At 41.0% G+C, this 23,881-nt stretch overlaps 2 protein-coding genes across 6 annotated transcripts in view; one reads left to right on the plus strand and one right to left on the minus strand.

Moving 5' to 3' along the window:
• pdcd10a (programmed cell death 10a) lies at positions 1–11,285 on the minus strand. 4 transcript variants are annotated; one of them, XM_084351618.1, is made up of 9 exons: positions 10,872–11,285; positions 7,311–7,342; positions 6,706–6,899; positions 4,150–4,203; positions 3,847–3,964; positions 3,001–3,127; positions 1,320–1,398; positions 1,141–1,223; positions 1–736 (listed from the first exon to the last, which is right to left on the minus strand). In XM_084351618.1, exons 3-9 carry the CDS (start codon positions 6,793–6,795, stop codon positions 655–657), a joined length of 633 nt encoding a protein of 210 aa, XP_084207744.1. In that variant the 5' UTR covers positions 6,796–6,899; positions 7,311–7,342; positions 10,872–11,285; the 3' UTR covers positions 1–654. The 4 variants fall into 4 exon arrangements, with proteins under 4 accessions (XP_084207744.1, XP_084207746.1, XP_084207743.1 ...); XM_084351620.1 differs by lacking the exon at positions 10,872–11,285 and adding an exon at positions 10,607–10,676; XM_084351617.1 differs by lacking the exon at positions 7,311–7,342.
• Positions 10,632–23,881, plus strand: part of serpini1 (serpin peptidase inhibitor, clade I (neuroserpin), member 1) — a 24,427-nt gene continuing 11,177 nt past the window's right edge. Inside the window, exon 1 of one of the 2 annotated variants that reach the window (XM_084351615.1) lies at positions 10,632–10,690. In XM_084351615.1, coding sequence (XP_084207741.1) covers positions 10,667–10,690 — 24 coding nt within the window. In that variant the 5' untranslated portion in view covers positions 10,632–10,666. Of the gene's footprint in view, positions 10,691–11,692; positions 11,836–23,881 lie in introns of those variants that run through there. The other variant, XM_084351616.1, reaches the window with a different exon arrangement.

A 23,881-nucleotide genomic window follows, 5' to 3' on the forward strand; every position in this document is an offset into this window, starting at 1 on the left:
TGAGTTATTGCTCACCTGGATGGTGATGATTTATGATGCACTGGGTGAAGCAGAACATACAACAGTATACAGACAGCGAATATAGTCATCCTGAGTGTTTCTCCAGACCTTGATATCTGATTGAAGTTGAATATGATTCATGCTGATAGTGACAGGATATTAGTGACAAGTATGTGATACCGCCATACAGATCAAGATTACGTTTTACAAAAAAAGAAAAAGTCAATAAATGTGTGAGTGTATCTGAAAACTGAATGACTTCTTTGTACTTTTTCAGACTTGTGCAATCGCCAAACTTTTAAGTAAATAATCACATTTTTCCCCCATTTTTTTCTGAGCCACACAGTCCTGAACACAGAGGGAAATATATATAAAGGAATGAAGAAATATCGACTTAAGAGTCTGATAAAAGAACAACATAAAAGAGAGTTAAAAATCCCTGGCAATTACTGTCAACTTGATTTGCTTTGAACCTCAAACTACCTGATCTCCCCTCAAAGCCACAGAATCATAAATTATACAGCCAAAAATAATAAACTTACAAATTACAAAGCCTCATAGCACCTACTCGCTAATAAAAACATCTGTCTATGTGTGTGTGTGTGTGTGTGTGTGTGTGTGTTTGTGTGTGTGTTTGTGTGTCTTCTCAGGCTGCTACACCGTAGTCTTGAAGGCCTGCAGGATCATGTTGGTTTGGTGGGTGAGCTGGTTGGCGCTGACAAACACGTTTATCACTCTGGAAACAACCGTGACAGAGACACAAGGACACATGTGTCAATCATAGAGCAAAGAAACCATGGCAACAATATTAGGATTGATCCAGGAAACACTTTGATCTGGCTGGAATGGAGAATGTCAGGCTTCAGAGAATACAAGCCAGCATGAATCCACAGGAAATGGGTCAAGGGAATTATTCAGCAATGGTGGATTTGATAGAAGCGGGCCTGTGATCAAACGACAACCATTTACATGGTGGTGACAGTGTGTGTGTGCGTATGGGTGCTGACATGTGTGTGTACAACCATCAGATGTTGTGGTGTGTGCATGTGAAGAAGAAAAATGCTGAACAAGTGAGTGAGAAGACAGAAAAGGAAGAAAAACAGACTCCAAACACAGAATAAACTAGAAACAGTGTCATACTTTCCATCTTTGAAGTAGGTTTTGAGGGTGTCACTGAAGCTCTTGGAGTATTTCACAAACTCTTTCTTCTGCTTTTCCAGTGCCTAACCAATAAATACAGACAGCCTTTCAGCTCCACTTATATCACAGCAACTGCTTTTTGTGTGTGTGCATTTATTCTTCTTCATGTATCTACGTACCCGTCTGTTCTGATACTGGTATTTCCTGAAGACTGTATTAACTGTGTCTAGCAGCTCCTTGATGGCACTGGCAATGTCTCTGTGGATGATACACACAAATAAGTGCAAGTCAAAAAAAATAAATAAAAAAAACAACAATATCTCAGAATCTGTCTGTTTTTATCAGGCGGCTTTACCCTGAAACTACAGTCCTTTGATCCAGCTCGTTGTCTCCCTTTCTTCCCTCGTTCTTGCAAACATGCTTTCACCTTCAACTTTTTCTCCCCTCGTGTGCACTTGAAATCTGCTGTTGCATAACTTTAATTTTTTAGCATTCCTTTTGAATTGATTTTATTTCTAAGCCCTCCGCTGGGTAAGTAACTTAAGCAGTGACTCACTAAGAGTATTGGATTCGATCAAAATAATGGCAAAGTGGGCCAAGAAAATGAAACGTCTTTCACTTTTTCTCTTTAGTGTGTGTGTGTGTGTGTGTGTGTGTGTGTGTGTGTGAGTGTGTGTGTGTGCGGTTGACAGGGATATGAAACTGCATGCAGAGACCTTGCGGTTTCTTTATGACTAACACTAAGAGCAGCATCCATGTATGTTTGTGATATTTTCATTATTTCATTTTTTAACTAAAGTCACAAAGCCTTAGACAGTTCCATTGCTGGATGAAGACTGTGTGCTGTGGCTGAAAGCTTGAAACACTGTGTCCTAACAGCATGTGACACAAGAGAGCCTCATCGACATAAACAGCATGATGTCACTGTTTCCTAATGGAGTCTCCCAAATGGCTGTTTTGAGCCCACCGCCCAGTTTCTGTTTTCCTTCCTGTCGCTTACATTGAAAGTGCAACATGGCCAAGGACGGGTTCACTCATGAAGCTGAAATACAACACAGTGTCCTTTCATTGCAAAGTAAGTTTCCAGCCTGCTGGAGGGAGATTGCCAGGGGGCATAAAGTTCCTGGTAAGAAAACACACCATCTCTACTTGATGTTGGCTGTATTGTATGTCATTTCCAGCAGAGAAACATCTGAATATCACAGTATGAAACATCTGTTTTCTGTTTAAAAAGTACAGATGTTGGAAGATTGGCTCTCTGAGCAAACTCACCCATCTTTTACTTGAGTGGCAACATCTCAAGTCTGATCTTGAGCGTACAGTGAATAAGCATGTGGTTTGTTTACATAGTGTAACAGAAGGCATTAAAGGATTTAGTGTGGACAGAAAGCACCTGGCTCACTCTGTGTTATTTGCATGAATTGAACTGATGGACTGGTTTGTGCAGTCTGTCTTTGCTCCATACAGTTAATGAGGGCACTTGAGTTTGTTTCAACTTACTTAGGAACTACTGAAAGATTTTCAGATTGTGCTGACTTGTGTTTGTCTCATAACACTGAATAAAGCAGATCTTTATCTATTTGCAGCCACTCATATCTTTCCTTTGACTTATATTGCGCCTCGTCCAAAAATCTGTTTTTGTTTTTATGCAATGAGGGTCTTCATCATAAAGACACGCACTGTATCAAAGCTTTACTTTTTGGAATTGTTGACAAAACTCAGACAACTTCAGACATTTTCTGGCAATGTATTGAATAATACAGGCTGTATTTCAGTCAGACTCAAACTTTGGATAGAATTAACCTGGTGTATACTGGACACACACACACAATATCACAGTCACCCACTGAGCTGTCTTACTTGATGGTCTGTAGGAAGCCTACTCTGTCATTGATCTCATCTGGTATGGTGCTGAGGATGCGTTTCAGAGCTCGGGCCCTCTCGTTCAGCTCCTGGAACTCTGGCTCTCGCCTGTCGATCAGGAACTCTGAAAACACCAGGAGGAAGAGAAAAATAATTATTTTCAAAGTCCTCGGTGACAGCATGTCCACACACATGCAAATAGCAACAGAGGACACTGAAATGAGGCAATTAATCAAGACAGCACGTGTAAAAAACACACATCTACAGTTCATATGTATAAAATGAATACAGGATCAAGTATAATGTGTGTGCATACGCTTCACAATGATATTGTTTACCGTGTTAAGTGAAGGCAGGATTAAGGTAGAATTTGGACTGTGCCATGCAGGAGGTACATCTAAAATTAATTTAAAGTGTGTGTGTATGCATGTGTGAATTCATTACTACCATCAATCACTGTACACGGCACAAGGAATTCAATTACAGACAGAAAGGAACATTTGAGAGCAGGGAAAGCAATTGATTTGTGGAGAAACAGCTCCCCCCAGTGGATAGTTGGACTAATGTAATATTGAAACCCAAGTGAAGCTCAGCTGGTAATTATCCAGCTTGCTGAAGTGTCCTTGAGCGGCACATGTACATGGCCTGTTTCTGGAGGATGTAAAATAAAAATAAAAAATCACCTCCCAGAAACAATATAGTAATACAAAATGGTATGTAGATTTCGGTGGAACAAATGTCAGTAAGTTTAATGACCTTGTTCGTTATTGACCTATAGTAAATCCCATGCTGGTACTGTTATATGGTTGTCCAATGTGACACATCATATTCCAGGCATCCTACCTTCCACATCGTCTGCAGCCATGCGAAGTAGACTCTCATTATAGTTGACTTTTAAGTGCTTCTTCTCCAGTATTTTTATGACAATGTCCTGGGTCAGACCTGGGTTCTCCTTCTCTGCCTTGAAATACACAAACATACAGCTGCAATGATAATAATCACAGTCAGCCATGCTCTTCTGTGGCACCAAAACGTATCACACAGTCAGTCAGAAGAGGATTGAAGGTGTGGGCACAGTTATTAAAAGACGGATGGTAGTTCATCCCATGAAGTGTAAACAAACTAACAAAAGGAAACGTGTCTTACCTTTATGAAAGCTGCTCTCAAGGTCTGCGCTGCTGATAAGTTGACTTTCTCCAGCTGCAAGTTACAATGCACAAACACACACACATATATAAGCCAGAAGCACAAAAGACAACAACACACACAGCTTAGCTCCTATCATGGCCTCTCCTCTGTCCTGAAATGTAATTCTGCAGACAGCACATACAAGCCAGGCGTCCTGCATTATCAGAGGAGTACACCGTGTTATGGTGTTGTGGAAAGTCCATTCATCTGTATTCTTCATCTAAACTTCAGGAGAATTGAAGTCTCATCCATTCCTCTGGGCTGATATTGTGGTATTACAGAGCTCGTCACTCCTTCAAACTACAACTTCTGTCTGTCAGTTTGCACACCGGCATGATCTGACACGAGGCCTTAAGCTGTAATTTGTGAAAAGTGCAGTTGCAACTTTTCATGGCATTACATCTTTTAATAATAAAATTGTTTTCAAAGTTGCCAAATGTATGGTGTTTGCAAAGCTTTAGAACACAACACTTCTGTCATCTGTGATATAAATTAATTAGTCCTGACTTCTAAGTATCTGTGTGTACATATTACACGATATGCGTAGAGAACAGATGTAGGTTTTGAATTGTCTTCAACACAAAGCGCTGTGTAATTTGTTTGATAAACGATTGTTTTGTTTAGTATGTGCTGCCACATAGAGTATCTTCGAGTGATTTTCCTTTGTCTTGTCACCTTTGATGTAACATCTTTAGTTTTCAGTTTTCAGTTATACCAACTATATTTCAATTTTTTTTTTAAATGATTTGCCAGAGAAGAGAAAACAAGAGTTACTTGCTTACTTTCTAGAGCAATGTTAGCAGCTCTGTGAGGCTGTACTCACACAGAGCGGTTCGTGACAATTAGGTTTAGCAGGTATAATGTTGACCATCCTAGTTCAGCATGTTAGCATGCTAAAATTCATTAATTAGCACTAACCACCAAGTACAGCTGAGGCTGATGGATATGTCAGTGGCTTTGGAGATATTTAGTTGTAAACCAAGTATTAGGAAAAAGACGGCAATTGTCTTCAGACTGAAGTGTATCAAAAGGAGACTGGTGAAGGGTCTTCCAACTGAAGGACTATTTAGTCAAGTCAGATTTGTCTAAGAGGCCTACTCATCTTTTTTTTGTCTCAAGATCCCTAGTGGTAATTTCGCTTGTCATAACTGTGTACACTGTTATGCTATGATCAAGGGGAATCATTTCAACTATCCAAGGACAGGTGTCGATATTAAGGTCAAGGGGAGAATTACATGTAACACTAAATATGTGGTTTACCTGTTAAAAATGTCCATGTAATATGTATTATGTTGGCAAAACAAAACAGGAGCTAAAAACCATCTGTAAGCTTAAGTGCTCTATGTGTTACTTCGTTGCTAAATCAGGCACTTCAACAGTCATAACAACCACAGTTATGAACTAAAACTACAACAACTATGTAGTGAACAACATTATATGGGCATTGAGACAGTGAGAATGCCACAGAGAGGTGGTAACAGGGACATATTTAAATTACTTGTTTCTTGTGATACAAACAAGTGCTATGTGGTTTCTGTGATAGTTATGTGCTATTCTGTTGGGAGATTTTGTTTTGTTTTGTATGAGACCCTGCCTGGTCCTTTGCTCTCCTTTAAAGGATACAGCGCCCCTATTGGAGTATATCTGTTGTACAGTTTTAGATAACCTATAATTAGCACACCTGTGAAGTTTCACTGTGATTTTGCCAGAATACATGCTGAGGAAGGGCGTCCTGCCTGAAACGTCCCTGTGGCAACAATAAACAGTCTGATGAGAGTGCTGTCATTTACTTTTCTTTTGTTTAAACCACACATAAGACAAATTTAAAGTTTTATCTGATCAGATTGTAAATAGGTCAGGGGATCAGCCTCTGGTAACCATGAATATCTGTATCAAATTTTGACAGGATGCCTGTCTTGGATTCGATGGGGTTTACGTGAAAAAAACAGGCAAAGAGGAAGAAAAATTAGAGGATGTTCAAAGTCATTAAGGTTTTTCCTCAAGGACCATGAATGTGTGTGCAAAAAGTAATGACAACCCATGACATAGATGTTGAGATATTTCAGTCAGGATGAAAAGTGGTGGACCAACAGACCAACGTTTCCATCTCTAGACACACGCCGCCAGCAATGGAATAAGGGTTAGGTATAAAAACTAATGCTAAACCTAACCCACTGGTAAATATGCAGAGTGTAGACCTTAAAAATACAGAGATCACAAAAACAAAACAAAAAAGAGCAAGAGTCACAGAGCCATAGCACTTATCCTTGTAAGCACTCAACAACATTAACAGAGAACATTCGAAGTCTACACTTCCTTATTACTATTCTGCTTCACCATAAACCTTTGACCTTTGCACAAAACCCAACTCACCGTTAACCTCCACCAGCATTTTCATTCAACACACATACAACCACAAGTCTAATCCACGTGTCTTCATCTCTCAACAAACCTGCAGGTGCTTTAATCCCGTTCTTTGATTTTGAGCGTTAACTGACACCCTGCACTCTTTACCTGATTAAAGACAGGATACATCACATTGTAGAGAGCCATAGAGACGATTGAGGCAGTGTCAGCTTCATTCTTCATGTCCTCCATGGTCATCTTTGACCAATCAATGGGCCTCTGTGTGTGTGCCTGGTCACTGATGCCAGTTTCACTGCATTCAATTGCTCACGGAGACTGACAGAATGGGAACAGACAAGGACCTGAAGAAGAAGAAGAAGAGGGTAGGACAGGTGAACAAGCAGGGAGAGACAAATGGTGGTGGATGAAAATGACAGAGTTGGGGACTTAAAAGTAAAATGCACCATGCTTATAATCACAAATCAATTCAAGCACTTGACCTGGAGTGTTTAAGTGTTCTTTTATTAAAAGAAGGGGACAGAACAGAAAATGTGGTGAGTCAAAGATGAATTCTCAAAATATCGTTCATAATGATTCCAACAATGCACCAGCTTAATTCCTTTCCATTGCGCGTCATAAAATCCCATGTGTACCACTTCCCAGAAAGCTTTTCAGTCACAGTCATGATCATCACATAACAGCCACATTGCCAAAGGGTGTGCACTTTACTGTTCCACCGGGTGCAATGGTGACAGAACTGGCATGAGTCATACCTGAATCAGGAACACCCTCTCCAACGTTATTGCTGCAATAAAAATAACACTGTGATATATATAGAACCTTGGCACTAACAAGTAGTCAGTGATTTTTCTCGCTTAATCTTGTCATAAGGAAGGAGTGAATCCTGGTGGATAAAATAAGAGAAAATGCTCATGATATCTTCATTTATTGGCAAGTGGTCTGTCTCTTTCATTCACGCACAAACACACATACAATCCTGTATCTGACACCTCCAGGACCAGTTCTTCCTCAGCCATTGTTTGACGTTGTGTGACGTTTTGACATGATCTAATCTGACGCTGTGCTTCATTCTCATCATACAACAGATTATTAATCATAGGGCAGGGACACTCGCAAACATACCAAGTCTGTCTTCATGCGTGTGTGTTGCAAGATTCCTGTGAATCTCTGCTCAGCCAGTCAAAATAAATACGAAAATCGACTTATCATACATATCTTATATATGAATATGACCATGATCATTTTTGCTGACTTCTGTATTGCCCCGTTGTGTTTGTACATTTTGTAAAATTGTTTTGGTCATGTGGTTGTATTTTAGTTGGATTATTTCAATATTCTTTTCACATTCGAATTCCAATTTCTGATTTATTTAGAATAAAAAATTCATTGTTCTTTGAAAGGGTGTAGTTGCATTATTCTGCTATTATATTATCATTACATCACTGGCATAAATGGTCTTAAAATTAAAATAATATTGTTTATAACAATTATTTCTGGAACAACGTATCGTCCAACATAAGGTAGCTATGATTTGTGACAGGCCTAATCTCTGCCTGATGACCTGACTGTGACTTTTGCACCTTTATAACTGCAGCAACGGGCTGTTAAGTTTATTAGATGTTTAACTTTGCCCTTTGATACCCACTATTGCACAAACATTAAGGTTATTGACTGGACCAATGTTGAAGTGTTTCAGTAAATCCATAGCTGACTAGGATTTTGAGAGATTGATCAGTCACAGTGTCTTCATACAGGCACTTAAAAACATTTCCTACAGGGAGACAACAACAGACATGGTTAAATGTCATCACGTAGGCTTTAAAGAATAACTTAAAGCTGCTGTAAGGGTTATATTTCCATTAAATAAGTGTTAAATAGCTTTCTATTCAAACAGTAATCACTGTTAAGGAGTGTTTGGTCAGTAACCCATGTCTCTCTTCTCTCTGCTCGTGCAGTAAAAGAAAAAGGAAATGTTCTGGTATCCCTGCCCACTTTATCCAATCAGTACAGAGAACTCCATAGAGAGGTGCTCCTGTCTGCTTGTGAATGTGCAGGGAGCAGGATCCTCCTGTCTGCTGCAATGTCTGGCTATTTACACTGCACCTTCATGTGGTGACGTACTGTAGAGAGGAGGGAGGGGATTGCTAACTGCAAAACGGACAGGAAGTTAGCTAAAACGACGATGCTTACAGCAGCAGGTTGCTGCCCTCTCTTGTTGAAAGTTTAAAACCAGTTTCACCGCTGACCACATCCTGCGCTGGCAAGCAATAGTCATTCACCTGCATTCGCATATGTGTGACCATAGCCTAACACACCAAACGATGCTGTCACAGGGTCCTGGGTGTACACGGATACATAACTGCAGCTACTGTAGGTGTAAATTTAAACCATTAGAGGTCAGCAAAGACACAAAAACAGGAATACAAGAAACAAAGATACAATATATAATTATGATATGTCCTTTTTGTATAATGTTAGTGATAATGACGAGCCAAAATTGTACTTTGTTCTAGCTGGATTTGAAGAAATGTACTTTACAATAGTCGATTGTGGAGGTTGTTTGTCAGTACTTCATTACTTTGGGATACTTTGCTTCTTATAATCATAGAGAGTTGGCAATAAATAATCATGTATCCACAGTGTTTCCTCGCAAACAAAATTGAAATGATCTACAGATGAAGGTCTTCACATTTATATTAACGGACCAGTGGTTTAAGTGGCATCTAGCGGTGAGTTTGCAGATTACAACCTTCCCTCACCCTTCCCTGTCCAAGCGTGTGAGAGAAGCTCCAGTCATCTGCAGGTAACGTAAAAACATGAAAGCCCTCTCTAGAGCCAGTGTTTGCTTTGTCAGTTCTCAGCTAATGGAGGGGCACCACGGCAGACTCCATGGAAGAGGACCTGCTCTATGTGAATGGCTCATTCTACGTTAACGAAAACGCAATTATTCTTAGATCATGGTGATTGGTTGAGTCGGGTGTGGTCCTTTATATTTAGGCAGGGTTACACAGTTAAGTTTACATACAACATGCACATGGATATAAGCAAATTTGACAATAACAAAATAAACTAAAATAAATACAAAAGTTTACTCTTTTTTTTTAATCTAACTTTCTTCATTTCATTAAGGTTGTGTACAACCAGAATTAATCTTAAGTTTTCTCCCACAGTTGGAGCAAGCTGTGAGTGAGGTCACAGCAAAGGAGATGTAGTATCTGTCTAAAGGGGCCCATATTTACTAACTAAGCATACATAATGAGCCTTTCCCTAATTGGACATTTCTGTTTATTACACACAGGAGTAACAAATAATCAGAATGACTGGATTATATCTAGGTATCTAGGAGTTCTGGTATTGTGCATGCTGGCTCACTAGTAGCCTATCGCTTAATGGCACAATTAACTGAACTGAACTTGTTATTAGTTACACCTGTGCTTTACCTGTTATGACATGTAAAAATGTCTGCCAGGTTTTTAAGTCAACCCTTTGAGTCATTTGTGGGAACCATCACAATTTGTCTTGCAGGCTAAAATCCTTTTAAAACCACTGACTGGCCACTAAAGCAGATGTTATCATGCCCACAGCCTCATTTTTTGCATGTCTGGCTACTGTCTAACTGAGCTCAAAGCCACCACTGTACTTGAATCTCTCTTGTATGACCCTTGCAGCTATCACCACAAACTAAATTACCCTGGAGAGATTATGGCCATATCTCATTGTGACATTTACAGGTCGAGCACCTGCATTTTGCTGTGGTGGCATTTTTGGATTAAATCATTTTTGCTTCCTCCTGAACTTTTATAGGCACACAGTCCCTGTGTGGGAGTGAGGTCACCGAGTTCGGCTTCCCATCTGACAGCAGGGACAGAAACAGTGGTTCGTTTCCCATCTTCATTAGCCCGCGACCACCATTTAGCAGGTGATGTGACGTGATGCTCTAAAGCGCCATAACACCTGAACCCCAACAAGTTTGTCACTTTAAAAACACACACACACATCACAGGTGCAGGGGGCTGACAGTTAATTTACCGCACGACAGGACACTTACCTGGATAAGACTGCTGTCAGTGAACAGAAGAGAAGCGACGAGGCAACGACGAGGAGGTGGATGATGTTAAAAAGCGAACTACAGGTAGAGTTAACGCGCTAACGTGAGATTAGCAGCTTACAGCAGGTGATCAACTCCGTCCTTAGCTAACTCGCACTGTGTCGCTAGCTAAGTATATGGCGATAAAACAGCGGGAATTTAAAAAGAAAGGTAAAATGCAATTATTGACAAGTGTTTCGGCTGTCTGCTGTGACAGGCTACTCACCCGCTTTTGTTGTGGTTTCATTCAGGAAGTTTTCTGCCTGACAAAGCTGTAGCCGAGAGCCGGGGAGGGCGGCGTTGAGACTGTCCGTTGGTATCACCAGAGAGGCTTGTTGTAGTTCTTTCAGCACGTCTCCTTCGTCTATTGTTATTGTAATGGACACCTCAGCTGACTACAAATCCCACAAAGGCACAGGTGGTGTATTTTATTTATTTTTTAACCCTTATGAGGGTTGACGAGCATTTAAGCGCTTTTTGCACTTTTAGAAAGCACACAATATTAAAATCCTGTCTTCAGTGGTACGCAGAAGCTACATTTAACAGTTAATTAAGCTAGTTATTAGCTCAGCACGTAATTATCTGCTGCACTGTGGGTCAAGATAAGTCTCCGCCATCCAAAGTGTTGTCCGTTTGCGTTACACATAAACAGCTGTATGAATAATTTTTAGCGTAAATTAAGTTGTCACGGGTTTTTATAAATTATGAAAATTTGTCAGGCGTTTAATATACGTTAAAGAGTAGCGCATTTGCTAAAAAAAAAATAATAATAATAAAAGAAGAAGAAGCTCAGCTAACCCTTATAGCGGGCTAAATCCAGGTCGGTTAAGCCATTAGGCACGAGATGTAAAATCGGCTGAATTAAAATATCGTACGAATGTGACACACGCCCAGTCACTCGTAAATAAAAGCCCCAAAGCAGCCGCGAAGGAGGGTCGAGGACATTTACATGTCGAAAGCAAAGTAAGTTGAATTTCTGTTTAAAGCAAAAGCGGAAACCAGCAGCAGAGACTCGTTTCGTTTCACGCCGATACTCTCTGGGCGACGTTCATTGGACCAATCGATGTGGAGGGGGGCGGAGTCTGCGGCAAATGAACAAGCAGCGAGCTGCGGCGCTGGAGGAGAGCAGCAGAGAGAGACCGCACACATCCATCCATCCATCCATCCAACACACCTAACACCGTTTATCGGTAAGAGCCGTTTTATGAAATAACCTTCAGCTGGTCCAGTCACAGAACCTGTACTGATGTATCTGAGTAACGTGACTGGATATCAAACATTAACCGCTCAGCTTTTGAGAGATGGGGGGAGAAAAAGAAGAGAAAAAAAAAGAATAGCCTATTTCTGAGTTTTCCCATATGATTATTTTCTAAGAAGATGTAGAAATGTGTTGTTGTAATATGGCATTTTACAGAATAGTATAAAGGGATTGTGGTGCTGTAATCAACATGTGCAGGCTTGATAAGGGGGCGGGTGGAGACGCACATTGGAGCCAAACATATTTCTCCAAACCTATTGATTACCCATTTGTCCACCACCCAGTGCTATTAAATTCTTACCGGTGGTCTACGATGGCAGTGCATGTTTTTGTTGTTGTTGTTGTTGTTGTTTTGGTTTTTTTCCTCACTGAGCTCAGTCATTGCAGTGCGGTTCTTGTCCTTGAAATACAGGCAAAGGCGCAGTGAGTGCATGTGTGTGAATTAACGAGGCAGATTGTAGTAGCCTGGTCCTACCCCATCCCCACCCCACACACACACACACACACACACACATAAATACACACCACTTGTTTTTCCTTCATGCAGGTCTGTGTATGTGTTCATGGTGGTTTAAGGTGAAAATTCATGCACTAACCAAGCCTGAGGGAGAAGACACAAAGGGAGAAACAAATCACACCTATTTGTATGAAAAAATGACATTTCTCCAGGTTAAATCCAAGGAATTATACAGATGCCATGTGTGGGGGCGGGGGCATGGTCAATAATATACAATTCAGTGTTCCTCATTCTCTCAATCCACCTATGATCTCTTTATCTCTGCAACTAAGACAATGACCTCCTAAATCCTTGCAGCTCCATATTCACAAAAACCTTTCAGTCATAATCTCAACGTATTAATCCCATATGCATCTGAATCACTGGTTAATCTCTGTTGGTATATAGCCTGCTGTTTCCTCCCCTTTTTTTACTCCCTCCTATGGTGTCTGTGTATATATATGTGTGCGTGTGTGTGTGTGTGTGTTCTGCCTATTCCCCACCGAGCGCTGCATTAATTGCATTTCAATAATTAAATGTCTTTCAAATCAGCCTAGCGAAACAAAACGAGCGGGGACGGGAGAAGCAACTGACTGGGTTTGAACCCTCTGCTGCACACAGGCGCGTGCATGCATGCGCGCCTGTGACAGCCTGCCATAACCCTGTCTGTATGTACGCGTGATTGTGTGTGCAGGAGTGTTGACGTTTTTTCAGTAAGCTGTGAGAAATAGGAGGAAATTTTTGCAATAAGTGCTGCTGTTGAGTTGACCACAGATGCGTCCTCTCAGGCTAGAGTTAGACCTGTTATGTGCTGCAGCATGATGTGAGAGAAAAATCTAATTTAATCTCTCTTTGTCCTGAAATACATTTATGCCCGTGGTAACTGAATTTGAATTTATTGAAAATGCAGTAGAACAAAAGGCTGGCAGTGATCGGCATGAAAACCTGCTTCTTCTTTTTTTTCTTGTCTCCCGCAAGTGAAATTCATACACAGTGAAATAACGGTGTGACAGTTTAGTTTTTATAATACATTTACGCTACCAGTATGTAATTAAAAAACATGAAGAAGTGTGGGCAAACTAAATTTCAGCAGTTCTCCATTTTCCCTCCACTTTCTAAATTAACTCACACGCTGAGGCGCGCGCACACACACACACACACACACACACACACACACACACACACACACACTCAGGCAGCAGGTTTGTCCCCTGTACTTTACAGTCTGCTGCAGCAAAGACACAGGGGATTAGTTTATACCTGGCCAGATAGGAGGATGAGAGCGGAGAGAGAGAGAGAGAGAGAGTCACAGAGAAAGAGGTCAGGAGTTATATCAGGGAGTTACAGGAAAAAGAGAGAGAGAGAGAGCAGGAATCACAAGAATGGAAATGATTTGTGTGTTTGAATGAATGTACCAAACTGTGAATGGTTGATATCTAAAATTAACACATCCATGATGATATTTAATATGTTAGGGCAGGACCATGTTGTTAAAAAAAAAAAAAAAAATTGCATGTAATTGCGATTATTTTTGACGGATGTTGTGATTGTGATTTGGGATCAGTGGGAACGTTCACTTTTGCATCACAATTTTCCTTTGCACCTTAAAATCATGTTGACGTCACGTTGATGGGTCCGTGCCAAACAAACATGTTTCTTACATCTGGAGATTTGTAGGCCAGAGCATCTCTGCAGCAGCACAGTGCGTCACTATAATGCTGTTTTGTCACACATTCGTTATTTTATTAGTTGTCAGCTATTAAATGAATGGATACTATTTTGATAATCAATTAATCGATTTGAGTAGTTTTTAAGAAAAAAGGCCAAACGTCTCCAATTCCAGCTTCTTGTATGTGAATTTTTGCTGGTTTCTTTACTCTTTTACAGTTAACTGAATATCTGTGGGTTGTGGACAAAAAAAGACATCTAAGGACTTTATCTCAAGGAAAACAATGATCAACATTTTTCATCATCTCCTGACTATTTATAGACCAAACAACTTATTGTTGTCAGTGAAAATAATAGTTGGTTGTAGCCTTATTCAGCCAAGATACTGAGATACCTTTTAACATTTGAAGATATCCATTTTGAGACTGCACATACTGTGGAGATTCCTCCACCAAACTCTACACAAGATTGTACAAATTTAAGGGAAATGCAATACCATTTCACAGAGGTATTTTAGAGTCCATCCAGCTCACATCAGCTCTCTCTCACACACACACACACACACACACACACACACACATGTGTACCTTTCAATCGATATGCCGATTGATTGGTGGCGCTGAGGGATGGGCTGAATATATAAGAGGGATGATGAGAGAGAGAAGCAGAGATCTGCGAGGAGGACGGTAAAATGGTTGAAGTGACTGGGTAACACCCATATTTTCTCCTCACTCCAAGCTCTGCGGCTGTAGCGAACGTGTCAAATACCAAATCAGTTTGAGTTACCCTCCTAATTGTCTCGCTCATCGCCATCTCCTCTCCGTTTTTTCAACGTGCTCACTACCCTCCACCTCATGAAGCGAGCCAATCACAGTTAAGTTGGTGAGCGATTCAAACACCCTCATTATCACCCCGCCGGCTCTCTGCTCTCTCCGTCTGAGCCGCCTCACCTGGCTATCACTTCTTATTCTGCATCGCCCTCCTCGTCTCCCCTTCTTTACCAGTGTTAAACACAAACACACACATACGTTTCCCCCACAGGACGAGTTGATAGTGACCTTTCTTGTTCTCCGGTGTCTCCCTGGTCTTTAGTCCATTTGAAAAAGCCTCCAGTCTTTTCACTTTTACCACTGACCCCAAATAGAGGCCGATCCAATTACAGCTCAGACCTCCTAACTGCGCTCCCACAGCACCGTCGCTGTTAGTGCATGTGTGTCTCTATGTGTGTGTGTGTTTTTCCCGATACAGAGAAAGAAAAGAGACGCCGTTGAGTGTGTCTTGGCAGAGTGTGGGGAGCAGTCAACCATCTTGCCATGCTGTGCAGGGGGTCGTTAGATATCATTGGCTCTGAATCAAGGCAGCTATCTGCATGGAAGCTGCCTCTATTCAGCTCTTCAGTGCACTTCCTGTCTCCGTCAATCTGTCTTTACTTGTGTCTTTGTCTCATTTGCTAATTTTCTACCCACATGTCTTCCTTATTTTTGTTGGTTTTTCTGTCTCTTTTCTTTCTTCTCCCTCTCCATCTATTGAACTGTCTTTATGCGTCTTTATGCCTCTTTATCTCTGTCTTCGCTGTGTTTCTCCCTCTGGGTGTCTCTGTTAGCAGGGATTAATAAAGGGTTGTTAACCTCTGTTTGCCCTCTGTGGAGTGTACAGTGAGCATCCTGGGACTTCAGGCGGGCTCCATAGCACGTTATGTCATTTTCTAACAAGGGGCTGAATGAGCTAAGGCACTGAGCTGAAGATGGGCTGTAGATAGGTAATTTTTTTTACATGCTTTTTAAGGCAGAAATTCTTACTGTAGCTGCTAAGCTAAAAGTGTTAGCACGCACCCCCGTCTGAAGAGGATACACGATATCGACCGCACATCGAGGTTGTAAATAACGTCTGTTCAAATCAATTTGGGATCTCTGGGCTTCTGGAGACTCATGATGCTTTGGGTAATTTTTTTTTAAGGTATTAAATCAAGTCCCCATCTGCTTCAGTTGTTGAAGGGAATACGCAACACGGTTTTGCTGTGAAGCTCCAGAAATGTTTTATTCACTACAAAACTTCGAGCATGGGGGTGAATAGATAATGATGGTGATGATTTTTCATTTTTGTGTGAACTTATCCTTTAAGTCTTCAATTACATATATCAAAAAAATATGGCATCAGTCACTGACCTCTAATTAAAGCACAGTAAATAATTGGCTGATACTCAGCACAGTGTCCAGTACCGGTGTTTTGTTTCATTTAATGGGTTGTTTGTGTTTAACAAGTGCTAATAGACTGCTGCTTCATGCTAGGCTACAGCAAGCACCACAAACCCCATGTATGAACGTTGTTGTAGATGTGCCTAAAATGCAGATGTATACTTATTAGTACTGTATAATTGCAGATATTCAGCTCTGGGCCTCTGTGTATTACAGCACATATCTCATGTTGCCTTTTGAATTAATGAAAAAATAATCTATAACAAATTACACACTTGATTATATAATTTCCTATGCACAAGGAGATTGAATTAATGGAATTGGCCTATTTATAAATTAAATGCTTTAAATGAGACAATCCTAAAGTTATTGGAGAGACAATTTCTACTTAACAAGATGATGCTCAGTGTTCCCCCTCAGATTTTACTGTCCACAGGAATCTGATCTCTGATCCCAACTCAAACTTGACTAATCCAAAATAATGTCTATTTTAGCTGCGAAGAAGCTTTTCCGATGTGAATAATCGGAACCAGAAACTGGTATGAAAGTAATCACTGACGGCTGATTACTTTAATTTAGCCTCACCTTTTCATTCCTTTAGCATCATTGCTGACAGCTTTCGTCCTTTTTCACAGCCCACATTTTGACATGTCACAGTATGAAAAGCACAAGTGTAAATAAGGAAATTAATCCCGGCTGAATTTCATTCAGCTGATTCAGTTTCAGGGTCCTTTTGTCGTGCACGCTGGCTCACTGTCACCCTGTCATGACTTTTTACTGGGACACTCGAACAGCACGCAGTAACACTGCTTTTACTGGCATGACAAGCCACAATGTCTGCTGTGAAAAAGGTCTAGCGTGAGAGAGCCTTGTTAATGTAACATGAGCACTTTTCACAGAAACACCGAGAAATTACTGTCACAAGCATTTAAGTGATGCTTCGGGTCTGCAAGTACGTAGACGGCCTATCTTGCTGTTGGTTTGACCTTCAGGCTTATTTGGGGGATTTGATTGTGAGATTAATTAAAAAGTAATTGACTGAAGTTGATTTGCTGACACTCTCCAGTTTTATATTTGTCATTGACACACCTGTGTGATTATGGCACCAGCAATCATTGCGTCGCGGACTGCTTTTAAAGACGTTAAACCACAGAGGAGTTTATTTCATAGATACAACATACATGATGTGAAATATTATAACAGTGATTACAAAATCATGTTTAATCAAGTGGCACTAAACTTACCTTTTTCAGTTGCACAGTGGTGGATTTTACGTCAGCCTGATATACAGTTATCGTTCACCTGTTAATAGATGAGAAATAATTCTGACCAAATTTCCCATCATCCCTCTGGATTTTGAGATACTACCATCACACAGCACTGTAGGCTGTAATGCACGATAGGGCTATCCAATCATGAGCGCTTGCTTCAAACATGTAAATCACATTAACCGTGTACTTTAGCAATGGAGATAATTGGGGCGTGAATAGTTTGGCTCAAGCACGAACAAAATTGTTACAGTACCAGCAACTTAGCCATTTAGCTGCTGTCTCATATAGTGAGTGCATGTCACGGGCGTGAGCAGAACAAACAACTTGATTGATGAATTGTATCCACTTTATTGGGCTCAGTAATGGAAGTCCACACCTCCCAGTGGACTTGAGTGCTTCTTTTCTTCTGTTCTGTCTTTACTGCAGCCTCCCTGTGTACATTTTCTGCTCTGCCTTCGAATCTTCATATCTGTGGGTGAACAATAGGTGAGAGACGGGTGTCTAACAGAGACACGAGTGATTTGAGATTAATGATGTGAGGTTTTAATCATTTTCTTCTTGCATTTTACTCTGTTCGAGACCAGAATAGTATCTCTTAGCCGCTAAGTATTAGATATCCAAGTGTATCCCGTCCACTTTTATTTATTCACACCAAAACTAGCATGTATATGCAGGTTTTTTAAATGTGCGTAAACCTGCTAAAATTAGGCAATTAACATTGACAGCAGATACGTTTTCCATTCTCCTGGGATTTTTTTCGTCATCACAAAGGCCCCAGAAACACAGCCGTAGATCATATACCTCATCAGACTAGACTAGAAGACATTAAACTAATTTTTAAAAAATCACTTTTAATTATTTGCCCAAAATGAAAAAAGCATATCTTTGCAACTGCAAGTTCTATATCAAACATCTTGGTACCGAAATAAAGTTGTGAGATTTCTGCAGAGGTGTCAGCATCAGTATAGCTCTCACCGGGTCAGAGTAAAACGAAGTTGGAACACGGCATAAATAAAATACTTAATTTCTGCCTAACAAAATCACAACATCTAGAAAAACCACAGCACAACATCTGAACATTCCACCTGTCAGGACAGCAAATTTAGAGAGATTTTAGTGGAGACATATTTAGGCAGAATCTCCAAATGTGCTATTTTAGCTTGTTTTGGCACCATCTGTGCCATTATAGATTTCTCATGTTACAGCCAGTAGCGCTCACTCTTACATTACACTACAGGTATTCACTCCAGCTAAATACAACTGTTTTTGGCCTTGAATCTATAGTCTCAGCTTTTAATGGCATATCGTTTGCCTGGAACATTATGATCGGTTGTGCCAGCTTCGCGTGCATGCACCGATTTTGTTGCTTTTGCTTTAGATGCTTGGTGTTGGAATTGTGCTCTGTCTAAGTAAAAATGGTTATGATGTGCTTTTAGCTGAGCTTCTTCCAGTTAAGTGGGTATGCTTCATGATTATGTTGATACATGATTAGCACGCCCTTTAATGGCGTGTTGTGTAATATGACACCCCGCCCTGTTATAGTGCAGCTGGAAAGGCTCAGTAAGTGACACAGAAGCCACTAACGGTGGTTAATTTTTTTATTTTAGTAGTGTTTAGTATTAGTTTTTATTTTATCTTATTTTATTATTTCATTTATTTATCTATTTATGTTTTACTTATTTAAGGGCAGAGTTCTAAAAAAAGGACGATGTATAAAAAGCAGCTGCTATGAAGCCTCCAAGGGAAACGTGAAACTCATAAATGATAATCGGACTCCATTATCTGTGCGCTGCAAAACTAACTCAGACATATTCATGGTGAAATCGCGCCAGATTACGGTGCAGTTTTTAACAGAGCGTCCATCACAGAAATTTAAGGTTTTGCAGGGCCACAGATAATCACAGCCATCACTCTGCAGTTTATTACCCGAGGGGTAGGCCTTGATGAAATGGGATGTTAGCCCTTTCACAGAATTCGTCCAAAGCACCTCTGAGCTTCAGCACTTTGGAAGTGTGCTCGGCGCCTAAGTGAACCAGCGTGCTGTGATTTGAGCTGAAGCAAGAGTTGTGGATTTAAGAGGGAGATACTGTTGGAGGGGGACTTGGCTCTTTGCTGCAGCTCTTTAGTGAGGATGAAGAGCGGGAGCCTGCCTTGTTTTTGCAAAATTACTGAGTGCAGTCAGTGCACTGCATGCGCGTCTGGGGAGTGTGCGTGTTTGTGGCAGACGATGTCAGAGAGCGCCATGACTGACAGAACTGGAGCTGGTGTGAGGAGTTCTCGCGGAGAGAAGGGTTACGGGAGGCAGGAAATGCTGAGTAGTGTGAAAAAAGGAAAGAGTTTATCTTCCTACATGGAAGGAGGAAGATATCTTTTAAGGGTAAAATTTCTCTCTGTCAGCTCGGGAAAACGAAAAATGTCCATCACTCGCAGTTGCCTTGGTAACCTTGGCTTAGAAGTGTATGTGGAGATGTGTACTTCAAAGTGTGTGCGTGAGGATGTCCATGTTTAATAAATTCCCCTGACCTCCGAAGCATGCCGTCTCAAGGTGTTGGGTTTAAATGGCAGTAAGGATTAACGTGCATGCCGTGGATTTGGGTGACGTCACGTTTTAATTGTCGAAATGTCAACCGCCGATCTATTCTGTCTGAGAATTAGGATTACACAGAGAGATTAGAGGCTGCTTTTAAAGGCCAGTGAGTTTAATTGCATGGAATTAATCAAGTTGTCAGGATTAAACTCTTGCAACTTAAACCATGAGCGATTTTCTGACATATTCGGTTCCGTTAGTCACGAGAGAGCATTCTGCAGCTGGGTGCTGGGTTTCCCCACTCACCTGGGAACCCCACCTAAGCAGACCGGAGCCAAAGTTGGGCTCATTGTCACCAACGGCCGAACTGGCAAAGTGTGGGATCCTCTTGCAGACAGCGTGCCACAACTCAAAAGGTCAGAATGGTGTCACCGTTACACGTAACAGCCAGCCACCCATGGTGTTATTATCCAGACACACACAGGTGCACACACAGCGATGCTCCACTCCACTTTCCCTGGCTTAACTGCATGGCTGGGTCTTTCCTTACAGAGAGCAGGGCTGTCTCTCTCAGAAAAGTTCAGCTCCCACAGCTCAGAAGGTCAGGAACATTACCGCCATTTACATCTCTGCCAGCCGCCCCCTCCTTTCCCTCAGCCCTTCTGACTCTCTCTCTCTCTTTCTCTGCAATGTCTGAGTCACAGCACGACACGTGAGGGCAGGTGAACACACGTGACTAAACAGTATATTAACAGCGGTGCATCAGTTATGTGCTTACGAGCATCATTTGATTTGTTTGGGGTTTTTTTGTTGTTGTTTAAATCTATTTAAAGGAGTTAAAGTAGTTAACACTGCAAGGCCGTCTGCCAGGTCTTAACCACAACTTGATGCACTCGTCTGACTATGAATGAGTAAAATCTAACTTATTATATGATCAGATTCATCATTTTACAGTAATTCTATCAAATGATTTAATTCAATTTATCATATTCGAATTTCCTTTAGACTTTTTGGACGTGATGAATGGACACATTGAGCAACTAGAACCTACCTCCGCCAACATACAGCAGCCCCCTTTAATCCAATTAAGCCTAATTCATTATAAAAAACAACATTGAAATCTGCTAGATCCACATCAAATATACTCAGTCATAGATATCGGCCACCTAAATACGCCTGATCTTTTCCTGAAGATCCATGCATTTTTCTGTCTAAAACGTCTAAAATCTCCTGTTAAAAAAGGGAAGGAAATATTCCTGGTTTCCTGGAGACCCATCCTTCACCCTGGTTAACATTAACCATCTTCATCCTTTTAAATATGACCCAGGCACCACTTTGCAAGAAAAAAGTTAAGTGCAAAACTCCCCAAAGATGTTCTTATATTTTGGTACACAAACAAAAACAAGTGAGTGTGCCATGTGACTCCATCTCCCGTGAAGAAACTTTAAAAATAAAAGTCCATTTCCAGACTCAAGTGGATGCAAATCCAGCTGACAGTTTGGTCAGTGTCATGCTTGTCAAAAGCAGTTTGTCAGAAAACTTATAGATGGAGAACAAACAAGATGAGATCATTTTTGTCAGTTTAGGAGGACATGAAGTGGAAGTGACGTGTTATGCAAGAGAATGAGGAATGATGCTTCAAATCTGATAATCTAGATGCATTTCATTGTCAATCAGGAGGTATTGCTTTAAGGATAATGCTAGCAATAATCAATCATTTTGTTCTTGAAAATACCAAAACCATTGACACAACCAATCACAAATGTATAGCATATATTTTTCAAGGATATATAATTTCCTAATAAAGCTGGGAACTTAGTGATTGCTGGGAAATATTTTTTGCCACAAACAAGGTGGTTGCAAAGTGTCAATATTTGACTCAAAAATCAACAACTTTTCAGAATCGCTTCAAAGTTTCAATATGCAAGATTGTTTTGATGTTATGACGTCCGTGTATATTATTGCAGAGATTCTCTACTGAAGATAGCATGCTAATCAGCTAGCCCCGGGCCATCAAGGTCCAAAGCTCCTGAACTAGTGATTAATCAATAGCGGACGGACAAAAAAAAGTAAAAAATGCTGAAATGGGTCGCCAAATATGCTTGGACAGCCATTAATATACCTGGGCAGCACTGCCAAAGTAAAGTCTATGTGTGGGAAACACTGTGGGATCGGTCAAAAGAAACAACAGTGTGGCTCCCTGATGGTGTTTTTAAGTCCATGGCACAATGGCCACATAGGCACACAACACTACGATCAATTCATTGATGGTTTTGGTCTTTTTAATGGAATTTGTTGACAGTAATATCACAAGGCTAATCCTTTAATGGATTTGACATTAACGCAGTTTGGAGGGAGAATTGTTTGTCACATGCCAGAGCACAGCAGAGGAGCACAACAGGATGGGGGCACTAATTTTCTGGCTGCTGCCCATTGTTGTTGTAGTTGACACTCAGGTACATTGTGAGCACAGTCACCTGTCATCCCACACATACAGTAGCAGCCAGCAGATTCCAGCGCTGCATGGGAGTGCTAATAGAGTCCTGTATGATGACAACAGCACAGCGGAGAGGCAAACAACAAAACAAATGTGTTATTTCACACTTCATCACTGTCTCTCGAAATACTTCTCTCTCTTTCTCTCTCTCTCTTTATGCTATATATCATTGACTCTCTGTCTTTTTTTGTTTGGGCAGCAGAAAAACAATGTTGCCTGGCAACAACGGCACCAGAGAGATGGCGCAGTGTGTGTGTACACTCCTTGTCATTTAAAAAAATATAAAGGGAGGGTTAAAGAGACAGGAAAGGTAGGAAAGTAGAGAGACGGGAGGGAGGAGGAGAGCGCTGAAGATAGACGTAACATATGGACGACAGGAAGATGAGGAAAAAGAAGGCGAGAAGTGTGGAGGAAGGAGGATTGGGGAGGAAGTAAAGGCCTCTTCCCTCATCAGTCATTCAGCACATACAGTCAGAAACTCGTCCGCTCTCATACAAAGGCTCAAACACACACTCACGCACAGAGTGAAGCAGATTTTGAAGAAAAGAAGCTGATTTAACTGGAGATGATAAGAACGGCCATAAAATATGTATGAGCTCATTTAGCAGATGTGCTCTGAACATCAATACTGACTGCAGTCGGCGGTACGGCTGTAGTTACCGTACATTCTCGTTGTTTATAGACTCGTCTCACTGCCTCTCATTCCCTCTATCTCTCTCTCCATCTCCTTCTGTCTGTCATTTCTGTAACAACTGGTTTTAACTCTTACAGTGAATATCTCTTCCATGACCCACTGCCCTTTCATCTGAATCCATTTGAGTCCGTGCCTATTTTTTTCTATCTAATCTCATTCTGCAGCACCATTTAAGCAGTTTTCCAGCATCTTTATGATAATAGAGTCCTTTTCTTCACCTCTGCTAACAAGTAGGAATTGTTGCCGGCTGTTTTTTTTTTTGTTTTGTTTTTCCTTTTAAATTGGCAGTATGATAGACTGATGGTTGTTTTCTTCCTCTCTCCTATGCTCTCTTTTCGTCATCCCACATCCCTGCTGCTCCCCCTACTTTCATCTCTGTCTCCCTCCCTTCCAAAATCCTCTTGTCCTTCATCTCCTTTTCTCCCTGACGCAATAATCTTCTCTACCTTTATCTCTCTCCCTCCCTCTCCTCTCTGCAATCCTCTTCTCTCTGCCTTCACCTCTCCGTCCTTTTCCAGAATCTTCCTTCTCTACTTTTGGCTCTGTTCCCTCCCCAAATCATTTTCTCTCTTTCATCTTGTCTTCACTCCATCATCTGTTTTCCGTCCTTCCACACCTCTCTGGCTGCCC

The sequence above is a fragment of the Pagrus pagrus genome, assembly GCF_965226575.1.
Source record: "Pagrus pagrus genome assembly, chromosome: 4".
Taxonomy (NCBI): Eukaryota; Metazoa; Chordata; class Actinopteri; order Spariformes; family Sparidae; genus Pagrus; species Pagrus pagrus.

Excerpts from the sequence above, each read along its gene's own strand:
- pdcd10a (XM_084351617.1), bottom strand. The coding sequence starts at position 6,795 with ATGACCATGGAGGACATGAAGAATGAAGCTGACACTGCCTCAATCGTC. Across the intron at positions 4,204-6,705 it reads TGTATCCTGTCTTTAATCAG|CTGGAGAAAGTCAACTTATC; the intron begins GTAAAGAGTGCA and ends TGTAACTTGCAG. Across the intron at positions 3,128-3,846 it reads GGCTGCAGACGATGTGGAAG|AGTTCCTGATCGACAGGCGA; the intron begins GTAGGATGCCTG and ends TGGTGTTTTCAG.